At 46.4% G+C, this 25556-nt stretch overlaps 2 protein-coding genes across 3 annotated transcripts in view; one reads left to right on the forward strand and one right to left on the reverse strand.

The window, feature by feature from the left end:
• Window positions 1-10328, reverse strand: part of LOC126548128 (uncharacterized) — a 38051-nt gene extending 27723 nt beyond the window's left edge. Inside the window, exons 1-2 of the mRNA XM_055063264.2 lie at window positions 10156-10328; window positions 7830-7958 (exon numbers count right to left, since the gene is read on the reverse strand). Coding sequence (XP_054919239.1) covers window positions 7830-7958; window positions 10156-10193 — 167 coding nt within the window. The 5' untranslated portion in view covers window positions 10194-10328. The remainder of the gene's footprint in view (window positions 1-7829; window positions 7959-10155) is intronic.
• Window positions 1-25556, forward strand: part of LOC126548130 (uncharacterized) — a 140836-nt gene that overhangs the window by 18032 nt on the left and 97248 nt on the right. The gene's annotated exons all lie outside the window — the stretch shown is intronic.

A 25556-nucleotide genomic window follows, 5' to 3' on the forward strand; every position in this document is an offset into this window, starting at 1 on the left:
GTTTTGAAATCAGCCTTGTAGAGGTTGCCTATGTAATTTTTTTATTGAAATTAAAATAAAAGAAAGAGATGTAGTCACCTTATAATGGTGACGGCTACTCCTTTTCTCATAGCAGAAACAACATTATAAAAAAGTATTGCCTAAGTATTCCTCTCAGTAGCTATCAGCAAAATTAATCTAACTGGCATTCAGTTTCTTGCTAATCCACAGTGTTGGAAATTAGCAGATACAGAATTTTGCCTTCTGTTGTAGTTATCGGATTAAACTTACACAGTCGTAACAAGCTTGTTTCTTCCTTTGTTCTTACTTAGGCGCGTAACCCAAATCTATAGAGGCGCAAGCTTACCATTACATGTGTCCGCTTAATTTATCTAGCACCCGTTCGCTTTTACTGGGAGTGGCAGGCCTCTTCGAGATCCTCTCACTGTTTTAGAATATGTCGTTATCGTTTGCAGCGCAAGTTTTGAATAACTCCGTTGTTCATTTCCATCTAATGGCTACAAAGTTGTCCAATATTCTTATAATCACTCCACAGCTCTCCAAGCATATCGTTTAAGTTTTCATACCTGTTGCACTTCATATTACGCCTTGAACCGGCAGGTGTGGATATCAAACTCGTATTACCTGCCAGAGTTCTAGCGTTCCCATTTCTTTCGGAGGCAGGGGGGGGGGGGGGGTGTTCGGTCATGTGGAAGCCGAACTGTGCGTGCAGTGAGGGAGGCACACAAAATAAATCAGTAATTGTTGTGAGCAAAATTTGGAAGTTTATTTACGCATGTTTGACCATTCCTTCGTACAAAAAAAAAAATCTCCTTTGTAACATTCTCCTCTGTTCCTTGTTACGGCCGGTAATTGGGGCTACTTGGTACCGGCTCACACGAGCCGGTACCTCAGAACTTAAAAGTTCTATCCTCATTGCAGCGCACGTGTCTTATCATGCGAACTATATGCATATAGCTTCACGAAATTTCAGAAATACTAAAGCTCTTCATATATTTTTGCCACGACGAACGCAAAGGAGTGTTGAAAATTATGCGAGAAGACACCGGGGCGTGTTAATGTAGCCTGTCGTGTAAAAAGAGAGGATGATCCCAACCGCAGATCCTTCTTGAGTTGTGCCCACCAGATGGCGCAAGAAAACCTTGTCCTCAGCTGCAATCACCACAGTTGCTATATCATTCTGATATTCAGTTCTTGACGACTAACTCTATTGCTGAGTCAGGTCAAAGCACCTTGATATAATCACTGGTGCAATTCTTCCGTAATTGCGTGGGAAAGCGCATTGTTAAAAAATAAGAGGAACTACATAGCATCTTCACGGCGAGTTTGATGCCGCATATTTCAAAACCGCTGTCTTTCTGGAAAGTCATTTCAAGTGGGTACGCCTTGAAAGCTCACCGGCTACAATTCGTAAATTGTCACATTTGACGCAAAGAAATTAATTAAGAGGGTAAATAGCGAGTTTTTGTTCATTAGTTGAATATATGTTTCAATTTCTCGTGCAAGTAATGTCCGCCTCTCTGAATAACCCAGTTCAATGACTAGAATTATGTCTGCAACAGGCGATTTTTAAAAAATTCCGTAAAACAAAAATGATCACTTCCTGTATGGTTGAATATTCCGTACTAATTCCATACTGCTCATTCATATTCTAACTTTGGCTTGTCTTCTGCATACAAATTTTTTAGCAGTGAGAAAAGGTACGCGGTTGTATCTTGTGCTGTAGCCAAGGCCATGGGTAATGTGATTAGTAATGCTGTGTATGCTGGTAGGCTGACCGGGATTATTACATGAAGTACCCAAGGTACGTATGTGAAGTCACGGTGGACATTGCAGAGCTCCTTACTGTATATGACTAATCTGAGAGTGTCTCAGATAAAAAGTTATGTTTAATAATATTAGGGCTTATTAACCTTCTGTAATGTCATTGGGGAAAACACTGTGCCTGAAGCTATGTGTGTGTTACAAGGTTGTCATCATTTCTAAAATAAAGTGACTGTATATAAGTCAATCTTTCTCGGACATAGATTTCTCCTGGGTACCACCGCCGGATCTTTATATTTCTAAATCTGTCCCGATGACGTATACGGTGGGTCGCGGAAGAAAAGACCGTTTCTAAAGAAAGAACCATCACAGCTTCACGACAATGCCCGGTGCGTTGGCGCGAGTCGTCATCTGTGATTATGATAAGAGCGGCAGCCCGTCGTTTAAAAGTAACTTGTCACTCCCCGGTTTCTTTTCTCAAGGACGCGACTAACTCGTAGAAAGGGCAATTCCGATATGACATGATGCTTGTGGCCTTTCGGGTGGCGGGACGAGCAGGACGAGTGCGTTCGTTGTGTTTATTTCTGGCGCATGACTTCGAAAGGCTTAAACCATAGAGAACGCTCGGACACCGAAAGTTTTTCACAGTCACTTCGGTGGCTGCTCAGAAATCGCGGACTATCAGATCGCTTTTAGCACACAGGCTCTGAAACAACAAACGTTAACGAGAAAGGGGCTCCTATAATACCCATGGCGAGAAATTTTTCCGTAAATTGCACCTCATTATCCCGATGTGTTGATGAGCCGCACTCTGCTACCTGTGTTCAGTATTATGACATAAAATATAGTTTGTGCAGTGAGTAGCCTATACGTAATACTGGAAATTGAAGTCAGAGTCACATCAACTGTCACAGATCATAGATTGCAAAAAAGGAAACTGAAACTGTACTTCACAATACTCGCAAGGCAAACGTCGATGCATGCGATTTATTGCAATTTATTATCTGCTCAAGTGCACAAATATGCCGTTTAGATGATATAGTTTCACCCGCCATGGTGGCGTAGTGGCTATGGCGCTACTACGCCTGAGGTCGCGGGATGGAATCCCGACCGCGGCGGCTGCATCTCGATGGGGGCGAAATGCAAAGAAACGCCCGTACATTAGGTGCACAGTAAAGTCTTTCCTCACCTTTTGTCTCTCTCTTCCTGGTCATGCACATTTTTTTCCCGTCATATATATGGTCGAAACAAAGCTAGGTCGATTTGCGAATCATTTCAACGTTAAACTGGCTTGTCCACATCTAGGGGAAATGCAATAGGCGCTTGAGAATGTACTATTTCACAAATGTTTGTTCGCATGAACTTTCTCGCAATATGCATGAAATGAAAATGTCAAATATATTGTCTAGCTTTGTCTGTTCGCGGCACAATTTATATACTGCGTTTATAAAACAACGCACATATTTTAAGTTATTTTAACGCATGAGTCCAAAAATAAATAAGCAACTTATTTTCAGAGATAATCCGTAGTTGCCATATAAGTTTCAAAAGCTGGTTCAACAGGTGTTCGTTTCAGTAATGAAGACGAGCGACTTTCATGCACCGACAAAATAAGCGGCTGAGAGTGATAAGTTGTTGGTTAATTTGGAAGCGAAAACTTTGAGTTTAACTTTTTAGTGTCTAACTATGTTGCTTTGAAGAATTCACATATTGTATGCAGCGTCGTAGGGGACCATCCCTCATTCAAGAAACACTTCTTACAGTTTATTTATTTATTTATTTATTTATTTATTTATTTATTTATTTATTTATTTATTTATTTACGCCATAAGGGCTGGAATGCATTACAGAAGGCAGGGGGTTAAGCAGGCTAAGAAAATAATGCAATGAGTAAAATGTAACTTTCTAATCACACAATCTTACGTGATGGTAAATGGGGAAAGAAATACAGTGCGCACCAGGACGGCAGCTTTACAGTTAAGCAGTATTGTCTGCTATTGCAAAAATTTTAAATGGAACGTAGTCAGTAATTAACAAATTCAGGTTACACAACGTACTCTAGTTAATGTTCTGTGAAACTTGCGATTATTAGTATTGTTTAGGATTTCTGTGTGAAGGCGATTCCATTGAAGGAATGTGCGAGGCAGAAAAGAGCGTATAAAGGATAATGTGGCTAGATTTGATGCCTACTTTTTAAAGGCGATAAATACGATGCGATATATGTTTCGATGTAGATATCACTTAAGAGGTGCAAATTCAAGGTTAGTTCTATTTGCGGTTGAAGTAGCGATTCGATCATAAGTTCAACATATAAATCGAGTGGAGTAATTTGCAGAAATTCTAATTAGGTAAGAAGATCAATGGAATTGACCTTATATCGCAATACGCTAATTTTGTTCGTATTTTAGTTTTCTATAGTAGTTACTTGAGAGAGGATGGTGCATTATAAAAGTAGCGGAGCAAATAACCCAAAATTCGATTTGAATTGTTAGTAATGTCGATATAGGTTGACCAGCTGAGATTAGTGGTCATGTGAACGCGTAACTACTCATATCAATGTGCAGACTCTAACGCATTCTTGATAAGTGAGTACGTTGAAGAATTGTTTTGAATGGGAGTTCGGATGATGTGGCTGTTACGTCTCGTGTGTCGCAAGGCTTCGTGTTGGGGCCGCCCCTCTTTCTTGTTTTCGAGCGCAGCTCTAAGCGCGCGTCCCTGCCTCGAACGTCGGCGGAGGCGTAACGGAGCGAACGAGCACAGCGAAAGATGAAAGAGCGAACGCGGAGCGGGAGATGAAAAATGCCAGCCGCAAACGGCGGAGACCATTCAGAGTGACCCCTTCAGTGACGTGCGCGCGGGAAACTGGTGTCATGCGGACCCGCCCGACCGCTAGATGCGTACTCGTATGTGGTCTCAGCCGGACCGCTCGTTTTGTACTATCGTCTGCTCGCGTCAGCTCTCGCTCGAGATTGTTTGGTTAACTTGGTTTGGTCTTGCTCGCGCTCGTTTCGATTTTCATGGTTTGCCACTGTTTGATAATCTGATTGTATGCGCGACGCGAATTGTACTTTCTGGAAGTCACGCGGCACTACCGATTACACTGGCTCCTTCTAGGAGCCGTGCATAAAAGCCGACGCGCTTGACCCGCGCAGGTAAGATTTTTGACGATCGCCGACTCTGCTACATGTCTCTTTCAGATCTTTTGCCTCAACATATCGCGAAATGAAAACACGTATAGAGCAGCCCTCAAATTTCACACTGGGGAGTATCGTAATCGTCGGTAAATTTTTTATTAATAATATTTGTGATGGTATGGATACTCAGAAATGATTGTTTGCGGACGATTGCGTATTCTATTGAAGGGTATCTGATGAGATAGATTGTTTTTCAATGGCGACCGACCTGAAGCGCATACAAAAATTTCCCTGAACATAAATATACACGTTAGCTTTACTAGAATGATTAACAAAAATAGATATAAGTATTTGTTAAGTGGCCAAGAAATAAAAAGTTGACTGTCACTTTAGCAACGCCAAAGAGGATGAAGGCGAAAGCCTGCGCGCTCACGAGACATTCATTGCATTACTTAACATTCTCATTCGAATGCGTTGTTACTTCGTATTACTTGTTGTTTCCACCAAAGGTCGTTGGTTCGACTCCGACCAATGGTCGTGGGCTCAACCATCAATGATGGCACCATCAATTTTGGTGCCATTGAATTTTGGTCCCAACAAAGGTCGTGGGTTCGAGTGCCTTAATTAATACCAAAGATGGGTTAGAGTCCCATCAGTGGTCATGGGTGCGACCATCAATGGTAGCACGATCAACTTTGGTGCCATTGAATTTTGGTCCTACCAAAGGTCGAGGATTCGAGTGAATTAACACCAAGGCTTGTGGGCTCGACTCCCACCAATGGTCGTGGGTTCGAGTGCCTCAATTAACTCTATCTTCATGAACTGTGCATTAACACCAAAGGTCGTGGGGTTTAGTGCCTTAATTAGCTATATATTAATTAACTGTGTTTTAATTAACGGCAAAGGTTGTGGGTTCGATTCCCACCGATGGTCGTGGGTTCGAGTGCCTTAACTCTCTTAATTAACTGTGCTTTAATTAAAACCAAAGGTTGTGAGTTCGATTTCCACCAATGGTCGTGGGTTCGAGTGCCTTAATTAACTGTTATAATTACCACCAAAGGTGGGTTCGACTCCTACCAAAGATCGAGGGTACAACTCCCACCTAAGGTCGTGGGTTCGAGTGCCTTAAGTGACTGTACTGATTACCTGTGCCTTAATTAACACCAAACGTCTTGCGTTCGACTCCCACCAAAGGTCGTGGGTTCGAGTACCTTAATTAACTTTGCCTTAATTAACACCAAAAGTCGTGGGTTCCACTCCCACCAAAGGTCGTAGGTTTGAGTCCCACCAATGGTCGTGGGTGTCACCAACAATTTTGGTGTAATTTTTCGATAACGTCGAGCAACGGATTCTTCAGCCCATGAGCCACTTGAGGCTTTCGCCTTAAAAATAATCCATCAATCAGGTATTTAGGTGTTCTGTTATCAGAGGACGGCCCCAGGTCAGAACATATTAATACCGTAGTTAGAAGTGCATGGCGTTACATTGGCTTCTCGCAAAGTAAGCATTGACGTAAAAGAAGCAGCGTATAAAACATATGTTTTACTAGTCTTGAAGTATGCTTGCCCTATGTGGACCTAAATCGAAGTACACGGATGTTTTCGCATTTCGCCCCCATCGAAATTCGGCTGCGTGGCCAGGATTCGATCCCGCTACCTCGTGCTTAGCAGCCCAAAACCATAGCCACTAAGCAACCACGGCGGGTCTGGCTATAAATGACCAGAATTTTAGTTGTGAACCTGCATTACATGCGCTGAAAAGATGGATACAAATAAGCATTGCTTACCATAGAGCCAGTCCAGCCATATTTTAATAGGATCTGCTGATTAGAGATATTAATTATTATTGAAAATTTATCTATTCAATGAACCCTACTGGTGACGTAATTCAATAACAGTGTGTAAAGCATATGACGGGTCGTTTCGCCTGTATGAATTTTTAACCTTTTCTGGCACCGCCTTTTAAGTGACGCAATGTACATGCTCTACTATAAGGTACATTATTAGCTGGTGTCTCCGCTCAGAACCGAAGAAAATACGCGAACCACGTAAAGAGTTGGTGCAAGGGCAGCACGCACACAATCGAGATACGCCTGCAACAAGATCAAAAGTGTTCTAAAATAGAAACAAAAAAACTGACGGGCGAGTGTGAGTGTGTAGGAGATGGGGCGGAGCATGCAAAGTAGCTGCTAATTTCATCTGCTACAGCAACGCGCTGCGTGTATAAAAGGCAACTCTCCATTGCTACGCTGAACTAACAATTTAAAACAACACAGAAGTTCACTCAGCTAAATTTTATTGTAAACAAAAGAACAACGCAGCCCTTACGGGCCGAAAAACGCAAAAGGGGGAACATTAGAACAGATGCAATTGCTAAACCCGCCGTGGTTGCTCAGTGGCTATGGTGTTGGGCTGCTGAGTACGAGGTCGCGGGATCGAATCCCGGCCACGGCGGCCGCATTTCGATGGGGGCGAAATGCGAAAACACCCGTGTACTTAGATTTAGGTGCACGTTAAAGAACCCCAGGTGGTCGAAATTTCCGGAGTCCTCCACTACGGCGTGCCTCATAATCAGAAAGTGGTTTTGGCACGTAAAACCCCATAATTAAAAAAAAAAATGCAATTGCTAGTGCGTGTTTCGGTGCTTTGATATCCGTTGCGGTGTTACTGACGGGGCATGGAAGGCCCTGGTGGAGCCCAAAATTATTTTCGAATGAAGGGGGGAGGGGGGGTTGCACGCACTTGACCTGAGGAGAAACGCAGGGGGTGGGGGTGTATAAGCGGATATGGTACTACGTCGTTTTATGCCAGGTATCCTGCCTGGTACACAAAAATTCCAGAAGGGGGGGGGGAGGCACATGCCTGCACGGTGTGCTCCAGATCCCCCTCCTGGCTACGCCCCTGATGGACACAGTTATCAATGCACACTCACGAGAGGTTTGCGAGGCTGGGACCCTTTCTCAGCGAAGCGTCAGGACCCTTTGGGTAGGGCCAGAACACGGACAGCTGGTACATGATATCCTCACCATCGTCTTCTGCCGACAGGGACTCGTCACTGCGACTGCGAGATGCAACAAGCGAGTTAGACAAGAGTCGCACGCATGAAACTTGGTCTGGAAAGAAAGGAGGGAGAAAAAAAAAAGGGCAGAGACAAGTTGCAGACTGGCCAAAGCAAACGAATGATGGTTGGTCAAATTAGCAGCGAAGTCAACATTTCAAGACCCTTAATGCTGCCCATAAAAAATGTGAAATGACGAGCCAAGTCACAAGTTTTAAGCGCGCAGTACTGTAAGTGCTATGTGTACTGTTTGTGACAGTTTGGAAAATTGTTCACCATCGGAGCTCATCATGGTAACGATAACAATTGAGGACGGACGCTAAATGCTGCTAGTGCACTACTTTGTTTCCTGATCTCCATGGGCCCACAAGATACAGGCTATGATGGAATCTTTCATTTTTGGTGATAATATACGGTGCCCAATTTCATTCCTCCCATTTCTTTCTCTTTGTATACTTGTACCATTTTCGCTTTCACGCGCGCAAGGTAATGAACCGCTAACTGACCTCAGTGCCTTTCCGCTCTCTCTCGCTGTCTCTGGTAAGTTTAAACAGGTGCGACTTAACGTGAGAAATGTATATTTTATCTTCAAGATCTACTGAACAAATAGCGCACCCCTACAGATCCTGATACGTCAAGTTCATTTCCTTTTCTTTGAATGTCTTCGCGATGTTGATTCTTAAGCTTTGCACGCAGGAAGCGTAGCGATTTCGTAAGCACAAGAACTGGTTGTGAAAACTTCGTGAAGCACTTGAAATAGTTGTTTCAAGGTAAATTAGGACATGTAATCGCCGCTCGCAGCATGCACATGCACCTGTCAGCACGAACATAACTTTGAAGTCAGGACAGCGGCACGCGTAAATGTTATACTCGGGCTCTAAAGGACGAGGCAAGCGCCTTTCTTCTAAGCGCACCAGCATCGCGAAAAAGGGATGGTCGTTACAAAAACAGAAATATGAAAGTCAGTTTCCGTCAATCCCAAGCGTTCATTCTTGTTCACCACTAGAAAACCGCGAAAATTTCGCTCAGCGTTTCATGTAGGCAAAAAGAAAGAAGGAAAGAAAAGAAGAGCGTCAGGGTGAGACAGTTCGGCATTCGAACGACCGCAACTAGAGCTCATCTGATTTTTTTTGGTGACATAGCGGATTTTGAATAACTGTGTCTCGAGCAATGTTATTTATTTATTTATTTATTTATTTATTTATTTATTTATTTATTTCTGCTCTTACAGGCCTACGCACGCTTGCGCTATAAGAGGTTCATCCTGCGATATATATTTTTCATGTTATTTTGTAGGGCAGAGGAGAAGGTTGGGAGGCCTCGCTGCTGTCATTCTTGAGATGGACTAAAGTGTGCATTTATGAAAGCTCGCAGGGCTCTTGGGTTATAAAACTTGTTGTGTTTCCAGAAGTTTGTGGCCGCATGTAGTTTGTTGTTGCCGATGCGTAGATGTTGAGGGTTGCGCTACACCTAACGTTCGCCGTGTGGGTTCACACTGGATCATTTGGGTAATGAGTACAGAAACCAACCAAGTTGTCACTCCTGGAGAACGCTAATCACCAATATCACATGCATCACAGAACGCGCTTGCTAAGTCACTGTTGTCTCGTCCTCCGGTTTTCTCACTCCAGCTGACTTTCAGTGACTGACACATTGCTTACACAAAGTAGCCACGATCAGTACTAGCTAGGTCTTTCCACGATTAGCTAGGTTCTTGCTGCGTCAGTGTTATGTTGTAGGCTTCATGAACGGTATTGTTTTGCCTCTAAAGCAGAATCTCAAGAAGTCAATGTTGAAGCATTTACGAAGCAACTCGCAGCAGTTTCGAACATACAAGGTAACACACGTTGAAAGCAAAAAAAGAAGACGTTTGTTTTATTTGCTTTCTGTCTTGAGTTGTCTTGCTTCTAATTCGTTCAGGTAAACACAGAGCTTTTGGAACATCTCCCACCAGCAGGCTACATGTCAACTCCTGGCAGGGGCGTGTTCAGCCGCAGACAAACCACTGTGACAAGTGCACGACCAGGGCCATTCTGTGAATGCTCGCGATTAAAAAAAACGAGAGCCGAGTGGAGTGTACGTGCTCGCCCCACCCTCGCCCCACCGAGACGCACTAGATGAGCGCGCAGCATCGCCCGATGAACCCTTTCCGCCCTTGTTCGCGAAAGCATTCCGCGGCCTCTCCTTCGCGCGGACGTACCTTAGGCTGTCGCCTTCTGAATATTCGCTCGATGACATGTCCGGCCGACTGCGTCTTCCTGTTTACGTTGTCGCAGCAGCTAATGATTTATCTCGTGCAGCGGCGGCGAACCGAGACTGCCATGGCAACCACGCAGCGGCCATCTTGAGGACAGACCGAGCCGCGACAGCGTTTTTCACTCACGTGTCGCAGAATGGGAGGACTCCCCATCGGGTCGCATATTCGCTCGAAGATGTACTCGCTCCCTAAAGTCGAAGCAGACGGCAGCGCCATCTGTCGTTGGCTTGAAATCCCACATACATCAGAGCTAATCAGAGCGGCGTCGATGGGCGCAAAATGCTATAGACGGTGTTCTATTCGTAAAGTGGCTGGATCGCCTGCTTGTGTCAATTGTTTCGTGACCGTTTCACTCTGCTAAAATTGGAGCACCGACCGTTCATTTACACTAGCCGCAATGTCTTGGCCAGTAATTGATGCACTCAAGAAAGTATCTGAAAACATGGAAGAGCGCCTACAGAAGGGTGGTCTGTGTGCACCACGATGCATAATAGAAAACAATGTTAAAAGGCAGAGTGTTGCGTCTTTGTTCAATTCTTTTCGCTTTACAATGTATGAAATCGCGAGAATCCCGTATTGTCCTTTGATGGACAAGAGATGGCGCTGGGCCTCGCGAAATCCAGCGGAATAAAGCAACCCACGGGCCAACTTTTGCAGAGCGCAGTTCTGAGAGAGCTTTCGCGACTCCTCAAGATTTTACGGCTACGATACTATGTGCGCATTTAGCGGAGCGTTATGCGTTTCTAACTGCGTGCCGAGTTTCAGAATGCATACCGCTGGACGAGACTACGGTTTTATTTTTTCACCTTTTTTTTTATTTCTCACAACCCAGATACGAAACTGCTTGCTACCACGCGGGCCTCCTTTCACTAGCGCCTTTGCCGCGGCGCGATCGATTTGCAGGCCGCTTTTCTTTTTCTCTGTCGCTCATCGTTCGGCGGCGGCGCCACTGCGCGGTGTAAGCTGCTTCAACGCATCATATTGGCGCTTTGTTTAATATCAGGTCAACAAAATTCCACACACCCTGCGTTGTCAAGTACAGTCCATGCACCAGCAGAAAGACTACATCACAGTGCTATACATAGAACCAAGAGATGAAGAAGAGAGATGGAAAGAATGTGGTCACTATATCCATGGGTCACTATGAAAGAAGAGGAGGGATTCGGGGTACAAACAATCAGCACCTCTTGCGATAGTAGACATCAAAAAGATGAAACTCCTTGTTTCGTGAATATGCAGTCACACTGCAGAGACTATATGTCGTATCTAAAGGAGCACGTCGTTTCGGAATGCGTAGAGCGAATCTGTTGATTTATTGTATGTATGTCCGTCTCATTTTGGAGTTTGGTTGCGTGTTATACTCTGGGGGATCTGCTTACAAATTACGCCCTCTTCTATTAGAACACGAGGCATCACGTTTTTGGCCTTCCGAAATTTGTAGCAAATAACATCGTTTATCATAAAACACACTTCCCTTCTCGTCAAACTCTGTTTTGTATTCTGACAGTCCAAACATTACTGAGCATATATGCTTCTCCCCAGATACCTTTCTATTATATGTTCATTCGTAAGCCGACCGCATTCTTTGGGAATCCATGGTCTCGGCTGCATTGTCCCCAGGTAATGTTTGTGCACAAGCTTATGGAAGCATTACAAGTAATAATCCATGATGTGGTTTTTCCCAAATGTGCTGCCTGCAACAGTAAGCGTTGAATTTGATAATATATTTCCTAAAGACGCTAACCTCCTGCATATTAGATACCTCAAAGGCTTTTTAGAGGACTACGCTGAGAGCCTCCAAATAAATACAGTGATACCCACAGATGCTTCTTCCAGTAAAGAGAAGATAGGAGTGCGCATTTTTTCTCCATCAATAAATTGGTCTTTCTTTTTCACCTACCCGACTTCACACCAATATTCTAGGCAGAGTCATCATTTTAGCACTATGAAAACTTTTCAGGTTAATTTCTTCGGCTGTTATCATGACAGACCGTTTGTTTTGCTCTGTCAGTGTCAAATTCCTCTACCATTCTCGGAGAATCTTGCTGATCCATTCTCCAACATTCAGGCCGCGTCCCTTTCGTATGGGTACTGGGCCGTACGGGCTTAACTTTAAATGAGTCAATAGACGCACTACGACCTTCGCCATATATCACTGCAGCAAACTTCAGAAAATTTTCTCTTCATGAAGAAGATTCCAAAAAATTTAATTATGGGGTATTACGTGCCAAAACTACTTTCTGATTATGAGGCACGCCGTAGTGGGGGACTCCGGAAATCTGGACCACCTGTGGTTCTTTAACGTGCACCTAAATCTAAATACACGGGTGCTCTCGCATTTCGCCCCCATCGAAATAGGAAGAACATGCCAAGTCATCTGCCTTAAACAACACTGATCTTCAGCATCTTAGATTCGCTTGGCACATCAGATGGTGTTCACGAGAAAATTTGAAGTTTCATTTATCAGAATGCGTTGCTGAACACCAATGCTTAGTTTTATCCTCACATGTCTGGTTCGGCTCCTTCTCTTCAATGTTACTATTGCAGTGAGCCTGAAACAATTGATCATTTATTTGTAGAACGTCGTGTACACTTAACATGCGAAGAAAACGACTTCTGGAAGGGCTCCTTCACTAGCTTGGACTGGGTCTTACGATTCCATTATACAGTCAAGTCTCTATAAAAAAATGCACGGGACCTCCAAAATCATTCGTTGTACAGGTCACTTTGTTCTAAAGGTTGCACACTGTGCCGCTCACAACAGAGCAGGCTCAGCACGTTCAACAAAAGAAAGCCTTTAACAGGAATTCAAGAGAGACTTAGAGAAATAGGTAGCTAATTTTTATTTGCACACTTTCTGTCAGAATGTGCGACTGCACCCCAGCTTATTGGCTACAGGTCAAGGTCAAATAAGTCAAATAAGGTCATGCCAACCTTATTTTGCAGAAGTTGACAGCGTGCCCCGCTGCGAAACGGAGGGGCTACGCAAATTAAAGCTGCAGGTCGTGGAATGCCCCTATCGCTACCCTTGCAGTCGAAACTCTTGGTTCGTTTACAATGTTTACACTGTTGACTTCGTGGACATTTGCGTCCTTTCTGCCTTAGATGGCTTCAAAGATTTCATCGGTCCTCAGTTGCAATTATGTCATCACGTCATCAACTACGACGTATTCGGCAGCTGTCGTACCCGTAGATGCGTTACGACAAGTCGCGTTTGAGTTGAATGGTTCCTGGAGCAGTGCAGCAGGACTACTTCTGATGTCGACACGCTCGTCAAGTGCGCAGCTGGCGCATCCTGTGGAGGGCTCTGGTGGCATTGCTACGGGACATTCGTTGTAGAGCAGCAAATAAGCCGTCGGGGAGGCCTAAATTCGTTCGTTATACAGGTAAATTTGTTGCAGGGGTCTTCGTTGTAGAGTTGCTTACATGTGTTGTGGGACAGATAGATAAATCATATCACCATGAAAGCCTCCCAAGTTATATGTTTTGTAACACGGCACAAGTATGCCCTGCCGCATTATGTTGCTTCTGTATAATGCGCTATTCTGTTCTTGTCTAAATTACTGTCCATTAAAGTGGGCGACCACCACCACTACACACTTAAAACAGATATCTGTCCTAAAGAAGAAAGAATTCCACGTATAGTGTGTAATATACCTTACGGACATATAACCAGACACTTGTTTAACAAATCATAGATCCATTCAATTTATATACTTACAAGTCATTGTGCAATTAAAAGAAAGAACAAAAACTCGCTAGAGTATATGTCAAAGTTAGCATTCTACGCCCATTCAAATTTCCGTGTCCACTCCGTCAAATGACAACCTCATCATCATCATCATCATCAGCTTGGTTATGCCCACTGCAGGGCAAAGGCCTCTCTCATACTTCTCCAACTACCCCGGTCATGTACTAATTGTGGCCATGTTGTCCCTGCAAACTTCTTAATCTCATCCGCCCACCTAACTTTCTGCCGCCCTCTGCTACGCTTTCCTTCCCTTGGAATCCATTCCGTAACTCTTAATGACCATCGGTTATCTTCCCTCCTCATTACGTGTCCTGCCCATGCCCATTTCTTTTTCTTGATTTCAACTAAGATGTCATTTACCCGCGTTTGTTCCCTCAACCAATCTGCTCTTTTCTTATCCCTTAACGTTATACCAACCATTCTTCGTTCCATAGCTCTTTGCATCGTCCTCAATTTAAGCAGAACCCTTTTCGTAAGCCTCCAGGTTTCTGCCCCGTACGTGAGTACTGGTAAGACACAGCTGTTATAAACTTTTCTCTTGAGGGATAATGGCAACCTGCTGTTCATGATCTGAGAATGCCTGCCAAACGCACCCCAGCCCATTCTTATTCTTCTGATTATTTCCGTCTTATGATCCGGGTCCGCAGTCACTACCTGTCCTAAGTAGATGTATTCCCTTACCACTTCCAGTGCCTCACTACCTATTGTAAACTGCTGTTCCCTTCCGAGACTGTTAAACATTACTTTAGTTTTCTGCAGATTAATTTTTAGACCCACCCTTCGGCTTTGCCTCTCCAGGTCAGTGAGCATGCATTGCAGTTGGTCCCCTGAGTTACTAAGCTAGGCAATATCATTAACGAATCGCAAGTTACTAAGGTATTCTCCATTAACTCTTATCCCCAATTCTTCCCAATCCAGGTCTCTGAATGTCTCCTGTAAACACGCTGTGAATAGCATCGGAGAGATCGTATCTCCCTGCCTGACGCCTTTCTTTATGGGGATTTTGTTGCTTTCTTTATGGAGGACTACTGTGGCTGTGGAGCCGTTATAGATATCTTTCAGTATTTTTACATACGGCTCGTCTACACCCTGATTACGCAATGCCTCCATGACTGCTGAGGTTTCGACTGAATCAAACGCTTTCTCGTAATCAATGAAAGCTATATATAAAGGTTGGTTATATTCCGCACATTTTTCTATCACCTGATTGATAGTGTGAATATGGTCTATTGTTGAGTAGCCTTTACGCAATCATGCCTGGTCCTTTGGTTGACGGAAGTCTAAGGTGTTCCTGATTCTATTTGCAATTACCGTAGTAAATACTTTGTAGGCAACGGACAATAAACTGATCGGTCTATAATTTTTCAAGTCTTTGGCGTCCCCTTTCTTATGGATTAGGATTATGTTAGCGTTTTTCCAAGATTCTGGTACGCTCGCAGTCATGAGGCATTGCGTATACAGGGTGGCCAGTTTCTCTAGAACAGTCTGCCCACCATCCTTCAACAAATCTGCTGTTATCTGATCCTCCCCAGCTGCCTTCCCCCTTTGCATAGCTCCCAAGGCTTTCTTTACTTCTTCCGGTGTTACCTGTGGGATTTCGAATTCCTCTAGACTATTTTCTCTTCCATTATCGTCGTGGGTGCCACTGGTACTGTATAAATCTCTATAGAACTCCTCAGCCACTTGAACTATCTCATCCATATTAGTAATGATATTGCCGGCTTTGTCTCTTAACGCATACATCTGATTCTTGCCAATTCCTAGTTTCTTCTTCACTGCTTTTAGGCTTCCTCCGTTCCTGAGAGCATGTTCAATTCTATCCATATTGTTGCGTGTGGAAAGACAGACAGAAGAGGCTATTTACAGGCTATTTACACTGGAGCCAGGCAGCCAGGCTGACACTCGCTCGCGCCAAGCGCACCGACCAACTTCGTCGTCGTTCTCGCGGCGGCTCATTTCTTGAGCATCGCTTGAGCATATCGTAATACTACCCCCCGGCGGCAAAAGCACCGTCACGGTGCTGTTAAATATCCAAGGCGCGTGGAGAGTTGTAGGGTTTGAGACGGGCGACGTGGACGATGTCCCTGGTTGTCACAGCGGAGGACGTAGTGGGCGTGGCTAAAACGATTTCATAGGTGACATCGGTCACTTTGCGGAGCACGCGATATGGGCCTCTGTAACAAGAAAGGAGTTTTTCACATAGGCCAACTTTACGCGAAGGTGACCAAAGCAACACGAGGCTGCCGGGCACAAAATGGACATCACGGTGACGGAGGTCGTAGCGTTGCTTCTGCTTGTCTTGGGACACTTGTAGACGACTGCGTGCAAGTTGGCGAGCGTGGTCAGCATGGGCGATTGCATCACGGGCATACTCGGTAGTTGAAGCTGTGGCGGATGGAAGCACAGTGTCCAGTGGTAGCGTTGGTTCGCGGCCATACAAGAGGTAAAACGGGGAAAAGCCAGCAGTTTCGAGACGGGAAGAGTTATATGCAAAGGTAATGTAAGGTAGAGCCAGGTCCCAGTCACGGTGGTCGTCGGAAACTTATTTGGATAGCATGTCTGTAAGGGTGCGGTTCAAGCGCTCAGTGAGGCCGTTCGTTTGGGGATGGTAGGAGGTGGTAAATTTGTGACGTATTGAGCAGGCACGCATGATGTCGTCGATGACTTTGGCCAAAAACGTACGGCCACGGTCTGTTAGCAATTGACGCGGAGCACCATGCATCAAAATAATATCATGTAGGAGGAAGTCCGCAACATCAGTTGCGCAACTGGTCGGAAGAGCACGGGTTACGGCGTAGCGGGTCGCGTAGTCCACCGCGACTGCAACCCACTTGTTTCCTGATGTAGATTCCGGAAATGGGCCAAGAAGGTCTAAGCCGACACGATGAAAGGGCTCGGCAGGAATGTCGAGCGGCTGCAGGTAACCAGCGGGGAGCTGGGAAGGCTTCTTGCGTCGTTGGCAAACTTCACAAGCGGCGACGTAACGTCGTACGGAACGGGCAAGACCAGGCCAGAAAAAACGGCGACGTACACGGTTCGAGATACGCCGAGATGTCCTGCCGTTGGTGCGTCGTGGAGCTCTTCTATAACGATGGAGCGGAGGTGTTTAGGTACTACAAGCAGGAACTCAGAGCCGTCCGGATGAAGGTTACGACGATACAGAGTACCGTCGCGGAGGACGAAGAGGCGTAGAGTAGCATCGGCCGGAGAGTGCTCAAAACGGTCGATGAGTGCTCTGATGTAGGCGTCACGGCGTTGCTCGTCGGCGAAATGAAGCAGCTGGGATACCGAGAATACGCAAGAAGCACTGGCAATATTAGAGGAGTCAGAGTCGTCAACAGGGTAACGCGACAAGCTGTCAGCGTCTTGGTGCAGGTGGCCACTCTTGTACACCACGGAATATGAAAATTCTTGTAGCCTCAAAGCCCAGCGACCAAGCCGACCTGTAGGATCTTTTAGCGAAGAGAGCCAGCAGAGAGCATGATGGTCAGTTACTACGGAAAAAGGGCGACCGTAAAGGTAAGGACGGAACTTCGCAACCGCCCAGACTACAGCAAGGCATTCTCGTTCCGTAATGGAATAGTTGCGCTCCGATGGTGTGAGGAGGCGGCTCGCATAAGTAATTACGTGATCCTGGCCACGCTGACGCTGGGCTAAGACGGCACCTACGCCATGACCGCTGGCATCTGTACGCAATTCTGTAGGGGCATCAGGGTCGAAGTGGGCGAGAATGGGTGGTGAGGAGAGAAGAGTAACGAGACGAGAGAAGGCGGCGGCTTCTGCAGTACCTCACGAGAATTGTACGCCTTTCTTCAAAAGATTAGTGAGGGGTCTAGCAATTGCCGCAAAATCTTGAATAAAACGACGAAAGTACGAGCATAGCCCTACAAAACTTCGAACGTCTGCGGCTGTCTTCGGAACCGGAAACGCTCTGACAGCGCGAGTTTTGTCGGGATCAGGCTGTACTCCGGAAGCATCAACGAGATGGCCCAGAAGAGTAATTTGCCGGTGGCCAAAACGACATTTGGACGAGTTAAGTTGCAGCTTCGCCTTTCGAAATACATCAAGTATAGTTGTGAGACGTTCAAGGTGAGTGTCGAACGTTGGCGAGAAGACGATGACGTCGTCGAGGTAGCAGAGGCATGTGGACCATTTGAAACCTTGGAGCAAGGAGTCCATCATACGCTCGAAGGTGGCAGGGGCGTTGCATAATCCAAACGGCATTACTTTAAATTGGTATAGGCCGTCAGGTGTGATGAACGCGGTTTTTTCGCGGTCCATATCGTCAACAGCAATCTGCCAGTACCCCGAACGAAGATCAATAGACGAGAAATAGCTGGAACCGTGCAGGCAGTCAAGGGCGTCGTCTATACGTGGGAGCGGGTAGACGTCCTTCTTTGTAATGCTGTTCAGATGACGGTAGTCTACACAGAAGCGCCACGTGCCGTCCTTCTTCTTAACCAACACCACAGGTGACGCCCAGGGACTCGAAGAAGGCTCAATGATGTTGTTATCGAGCATTTTGTTGACTTCGTTTTGAATTACTCGGCGTTCTGACGCAGAAACTCGATACGGTCGTCGGTGAATAGGCGTAGCATCGCCAGTAAGAATACGATGCTTGACCGCGAGCGTCTGGCCTAAAGGGCGATCGTCGATGTCGAAAATATCTCGGTAGGACGATAATACTTGGCAAAGCTCTTCAGCCTGCGTCGAGGACAGGTCCGTTGCAACCATTTTCTTTATATTGGGATCGGCACCCGAGGCTGGCGCGAGGGGCCTGCTAAGCTCGCGAGAATCATCGGTCGATAACGCCGCCACGTATTGGTCGCCGAGACAATCAACGGTGGCAAGGCAAATACCTTGCGGTAGAATTTGCTTTGCCAAGCCAAAGTTGCAGACAGGCATTCGAGTGCGGTTCCCAGTAATATTAAGTATACTGTGAGGCACTGTAACGTCATACCTTATTGGAATGTCGGGCAGAGGAGTGACGAGGTACTCGCCGTCAGGAACTGGTGGGAAAGAAAACAGTTCAATGTAGGCTATTGACTTTGGCTGCAGGCGAAGAAAACCGGTGGGACGTAAGCGGCAGTGGGGTGCGTCAGAAGGTTCTGCAAGCATCGCCAACTCAAGGCGAAGGGTACCGGAAGAGCAGTCAATAAGAGCAGAATGTGCGGAGAGAAAATCGAGGCCGAGAATGAGGTCGTGGGGGCAATGAGCAATTACGGTGAAGAGGACAGGAGTGTGGCGGCCGGCGATGCTGACGCGTGCCGTACACATGCCGATGATAGGCACAGTACCGCCATCCGCAACGCGTACGACGCGGGCCGACGCTGGGGTGAGGAGCTTTTTGAGTCGTCGTCGTCGGAAGGCAGCACTCATAATTGAAAGATGTGCTCCTGTATCGATGAGTGCCGTGACAGGATAGCCGTCAACGTCAACGTCAAGAAGGTTTCGGTTCGTGGGTAACGTGAGCAGAGGATTTGAGGGCAGGGTCGATAATGCAGCTTCACCTCCAGAAGCTGCAGTGCCTAGTTTTCCGGCTGGATCCGGGAGGCGATAGGCGGCGAAGAGAAGCGACGGGGTTGGGGCGAACGAGACTGATGGCGTCGAGGTGAGGGCGAGCGGCTGTACCGAAGGTTCGGAGCAGGAGCATCAGCGGCAGTGGATTCATGGCGGCTGGTATAGGGAACGGAAGGTCCAAAGGTGCGGGAATAAGCGGCGGTGTATGTCCGAGGAGTTGGTGGCCATCGGTTGCGGCAGTGACGAGCGACGTGGCCGATGCGACAGCAGTGGAAGCAGATCGGCCGGTCATCAGGGGTACGCCAATCGGACGGGTTGCGGCGAGATGTGACGGAAAAGGACTGCCGAGGACGAGGAGGGCCGCTAGAGAACCGGGAAACGTTGGGTTGAGACGTGGAACACACAGAGTTCAGACCCATGTTCTGAAATTCCTGTCGGACGACGGCCTGGATCATCGCAATGGTGGTTGCCGGCGGATCGGGAGGCGTCGTGGAGAAAGCTGGCGAACAGGTGGCCTCGAGTTCGCGGCGAACAATACTGGTGACGTCGTCAGAGGTGGTGGTCTGACGTGGTCGACCCTCACATGTCGACGTAGCAGCAGTGTTGGGTAGCCGTGTGATGTGGAGTGTAATACGGCGGCTCTTAGCTTGCTCAAGGCGACGGCATTCTTTGATGATGGCGTCGATAGTCGAGACGTTGCCGAAAACAAGCAAATTGAAAGCGTCGTCGGCGATGCCTTTTAGAATATGGGACACTTTATCGGCTTCGGACATACCATCGTCAGCTTTGAGGCAGAGAGCTAAGACGTCGAGGATGTAGGAAACGTACGGCTCCGTAGATGACTGTACACGAGACGCAAGAGCCTTTCTCGCGGCAGCATTGCGCCCAATGGGGTCGCCGAACAGTTCCCGTAGCTTCTCTTTGAAATTGTCCCAACTGGTTATCTCGTCGTCATGCGTTTGGTGCCACACGCGTGGGGTGCCGCCGAGATAAAAGATGACGTTGGCGAGCATAATAGTTGGGTCCCACCTGTTATTAGCACTGGCGTGTTCATAGAGTTTGATCCAGTCGTCAACATCCTGGCCCTCCAGACCAGAGAACACACCTGGGTCGCGATGTGGGGCGACCGTGACGATTGGAGCAGTGGGACATGCCGAAGCCGTTGCAGAGGTGGGCGCGTCACCGGGAGGCATGGTGACAAGCTCGGTGTGCCGACCACTTCTGAGTTCCGTGGTGAGGACGGGGATCGCTGACCTCCACCAGAATGTTGCGTGTGGAAAGACACAGACAGAAGAGGCTATTTACAGGCTATTTACACTGGAGCCAGGCAGCCAGGCTGACACTCGCTCGCGCCAAGCGCACCGACCAACTTCGTCGTCGTTCTCGCGGCGGCTCATTTCTTGAGCATCGCTTGAGCATATCGTAATATTATACTTCCTTATGTCAGCTGTCTTACGCTTGTTGATTAACTTCGAAAGTTCTGCCAGTTCTATTCTAGCTCTAGGGTTAGAGGCTTTCATACATTGGCGTTTCTTGATCAGATCTTTCGTCTCCTGCGATAGATTACTGTATCCTGTCTAACGGAGTTACCACCGACTTCTATTGCACACTCCTTAATGATGCCCACAAGATTGCCGTTCATTGCTTCAACACTAAGGTCCTCTTCCTGAGTTAACGCCGAATACCTGTTCTGTAGCTTGATCCGGAATTCCTCTATTTTCCCTCTTACCGCTAACTCATTGATCGACTTCTTATGTACCAGTTGCTTCCGTTCCCTCCTCAGGTCTAGGCTAATTCGAGTTCTTACCATCCTATGGTCACTGCAGCGCACCTTGCTGAGCACGTCCACATCTTGTATGATGCCAGGGTTAGCGCAGAGTATGAAGTCTATTTCATTTCTAGTCTCGCCGTTCGGGCTCCTCCACGTCCACTTTCGGCTATCTCGCTTCCGGAAGAAGGTATTCATTATCCGCATATTATTCTGTTCCGCAAACTCTACTAATAACTCTCCCCTGCTATTCCTAGTGCCTATGCCATATTCCCCACTGCCTTGTCTCCAGCCTGCTTCTTGCCTACCTTGGCATTGAAGTCGCCCATCAGTATACTGTATTTTGTTTTGACTGTACCCAACGCCGATTTCACGTCTTCATAGAAGCTTTCGACTTCCTGGTCATCATGACTGGATATAGGGGCGTAGACCTGTACAACCTTCATTTTCTACCTCTTATTAAGTTTCACAACAAGACCTGCCACTCTCTCGTTAATGCTATAGAATTCCTGTATGTTACCAGCTATGTTCTTATTAATCAGGAATCCGACTCCTAGTTCTCGTCTCTCCGCTAAGCCCCGGTAGCACAGGACGTGCCCGCTTTTTAGCACTGTATATGCTTCTTTTGGCCTCCTAACTTCACTGAGCCCTATTATATCCCATTTACTGCCCTCTAATTCCTCCAATAGCACTGCTAGACTCGCCTCACTAGATAACGTTCTAGCGTTAAACGTTGCCAGGTTCATATTCAAATGGCGGCCTGTCCGGAGCCAGGGATTCTTAGCACCCTCTGCAGCGTCGCAGGTCTGACCGCCGCCGTGGTCAGCTTGACACCTAGGTGTTGCCTATGGCACATGACAACCTGGGTGTTGCCTATGGCACAGACAAAGTACGGCTACGAGATGATGAGTTACCAGTTGCCAGTGCTTTTAAATGAACTAAATAAATCAAACATTTCCCTTAAGAACATTTCAAAAACACATCTACACGGTTATACTATTGGACACCGCGGGACAGGAACATGTTCTTAACGCCGCGCAACGGCAACGTCTCTTCATATAAATAAACATGTTACAATGCCCAGTCTACTTGCAGAGTTAATTAATGTTCCATCTCCAAGCCTGACCATTTTTACGTCATTATTTTTATTTTACCTGTCGCTGAAGTCTTGCGAACCTAATTTGTACATTCTTTTTATAACATGTCCGAAGCCGAATGAAACCCCTCGAAATGCATTCCAGTATTTGTTTCTATTCGGAATGAGTTGTTTGTTAATATGAGTGTGAAATGTATGATGTTCCCTGCTGTAAAAGGTGTGAGACCTTCGTCAAGCGTTTCTCGCTTTTAGTCTTAGCGTGCTATCAACCCCTGTATTGATACTACTACTACTACTACTACTACGATTACTACTACTACTACCACTACTACATTACAGCACCAAGACCCTTGAGGTTGTTCCTGGGGACGTCAAATCAACATGATTTATTTATTTATTGATATAAAGGGTAGGAATTCAGCTAGGACATAATGAATCCTTCGTTATACAGGTAATTTCGCTGCAGAGGCGTTCGATGTGGAGGTGTTTGACTGCACTCTCTCGTGGCTCGTCGTCACTAGGAAACTGCAATAGGAACGTATATTGATGCCATATTTAATCTTATAAGCGAAACATAGACTGTTATGTTAATTTCATCATTTTTTTCTCACCATGAATACCAACAATATTAATAGCACCTTGTCTTTAATATATCCCTAAAAATCGTATTAAAAATTGTTATTCCTTTAATATCTTTAATTTACGAAATTCTCTTTTAGTTTTCTTCTTGTTTTCCCTACTACCGCCCGATTCACGGCCGATCTCCCGTAGTGGGTTGAGCCGTAACGCCGGGCACCAAGCCAAACTGCAGAGACAACAAACTAGAGCGTCGTTAAAGAAATTCATTCCGATAGCCGAACATGCCCGCGCAGCGGTATTGTTCCTTGCTGCAGAAATATTTGGCCAAAAGCATGCAAAGTTTAGTGCGAGCCTGAAAATTGCCGAATTTCGCGCAGATGGCCATTCGCGAACAAACCAAGGTATCCATTGGAATGCATTTAGAAGTTCCTTTTAAGTGTAGTATAAGTCAATAACGCTTGAAACTGGGCTACTCGTGTGAGGTTCCATGATTCTTGCGTTATGGGGACCAGCGCTGGCCATAAGGCGCTACGGCAGTTTTGAGTGTGAAACTGAAGTACGCCGACGCCGTCCACTACATGGAGGCCACGAAAACTTTCTCAAGCGCGTTACAGACAGGACTTAGACGAAGAACATGTAAAACTAACAGTCTAAGCCCTGTCTGTAACGCGATTTAGCAAATTATGATGAATCACCAACGCGCCCAAATTCACACCCTGTTAAACCACGAAAATGGCACAATATTTTGAATTGTAATTATAACATGCGCTCCCGTATCAGCGTTTGCTTTTAGCCCGATGCTTCAACCGAGCTCCGTCTATACCCAGGCGTGTCGCGAGAAGCGCGTGCGCTCCTACGTTCTATATAGTAGGACCGTGCCTGTTTGATATTCGTGCAGATCAGAAGCTGACGCAGTGCCGCACTTCAATCATTAAGATGAATGAATTTGCCTACGCTGAGCCGCACCATGTGCTACTGAGAACTAGTTCCCTCGCTCACTACCGGCTGCCTGTTACGGCGCTGCTGTTGGCACTCGAAGTTTCAGTGCTGGTTACCCATAGCATTAAGGTAACCGTGAAGGTAATTCCGAGTTTGATGTGGGAGCAGCCGGGGCTGCCGCACTATAGGCATATGAGAAGCCCTTTGTTAAGTGCACAATGACAGGACACAAAACAGAAACTAACACGACTGAACGAGTGACGGTGAACATGTTACGCTTATTGAAAATTATGCGGATCTATACGCACTGTGGGAATACATGTAAGCGAAGCTTTCTGTGCGATTTGATTTAATTGAGGATAATTAGCGGTGATGTTGACGGTGAATGTTTAATTTCTTCAATGTTTAGTCCAATACGAGAGTGGCGAGTTGATGTTTCACGTTACTTTGTGTGCACCACTGCTGTTTGCCTGCGCATAGTACACAGAACATAAAGGGAGAGGTGTTTTCTTGAGGGGTTGTTTTGCGCCATACTTCATAACCTCTGAGAGGGTTGAACGTATTCATTCGCATGGCACATCGTATGGCACATCGCACCGTGGCAGAAGTATTAAACTTTAATTGAATTATGGGGCTCTAAGTGCCAAAACCACAATCCTATTGTGAGGCACGCCGTAGTGGCGGACTCCGGATTAATTTTGACACCATGGTGTTCTTTAATGTGTCCCTAAATCTAAGTGCACGTGCGTTTTTCTTTTATTTCGCCTTCATCGAAATGCGGTTACCGCGGTCAGGATTAAACCCGCTACCACGTGCAATGCCACAACCGTAAAGCTACCGCGGCGGGCGCAGAAGTGTCGATTTGACGTGCGACCGCTTCCGTAGTGTCGCCTAGACCCTATGATGCGCTTTAATGCAACTCTGCTTCTGCACGCCCAGCGTAAGTCGTCCGCTTGATAAATCTGCATGGTGTTTATTTTTCAGCAGAAATAGCAGAAACGTACCGTACCTTGCCTTGAATTTATTTCTTTGCCCGTAACCGCTGTCGTGTGGCGTTCCCTTGCCTTCTCATGTCACGTTTTCTCTATCCTCCCCCCCCCCCCCCCCACACACACCTTGTATGAAAAGTGCGAGCGAAGAGCGGCAGGGCTGTTAATCACTCATTTCGCGACTGCATCGGTTCTACCAATTATCTTCCTCTACCATTCTATCTAGCTTCCCTCTGAACTTGCACGTTAGTACAAAGATAAGCACTACAATTTCTGCAATGTTCTTGCGGGGGGTCACAGATAATTACAGCTGTCAAGAGGCTAATGTGGTGAAGTAAAGGAAGCTCCAGAGGGCAATGTGCACATTCGACGCGTCGCAAAGGTCCAAACGAGTTTCTCGCGTCACCTTTCCTCTCTGCCGCGCTCCTGCCATGTATACACATGCTCTGAATCAACCCCCGACGCAGTGTGCCAGGCAGCAGCAGCAACAGCAGCAACAGAAGCAGCAGTGGGAAAGTCGAAGGAAGAGGCAAAGAAAGCTTCGCTGTAAAACCTCATTGAAGACAATGAAGCAGTCAGAAGCGTATTGTTGGACCAGTTGGTGCATCAGCGTCTGTCCTGTCTACTCCGTTTCTTCCCGCCCGTATTTCCGCTCAACGACAATAAATGAAGCAGTCGTCATATCTCGTGGTGTTAGGAATG

The sequence above is a fragment of the Dermacentor andersoni genome, chromosome 1 (genome assembly GCF_023375885.2).
Source record: "Dermacentor andersoni chromosome 1, qqDerAnde1_hic_scaffold, whole genome shotgun sequence".
Lineage (NCBI taxonomy): Eukaryota > Metazoa > Arthropoda > Arachnida > Ixodida > Ixodidae > Dermacentor > Dermacentor andersoni.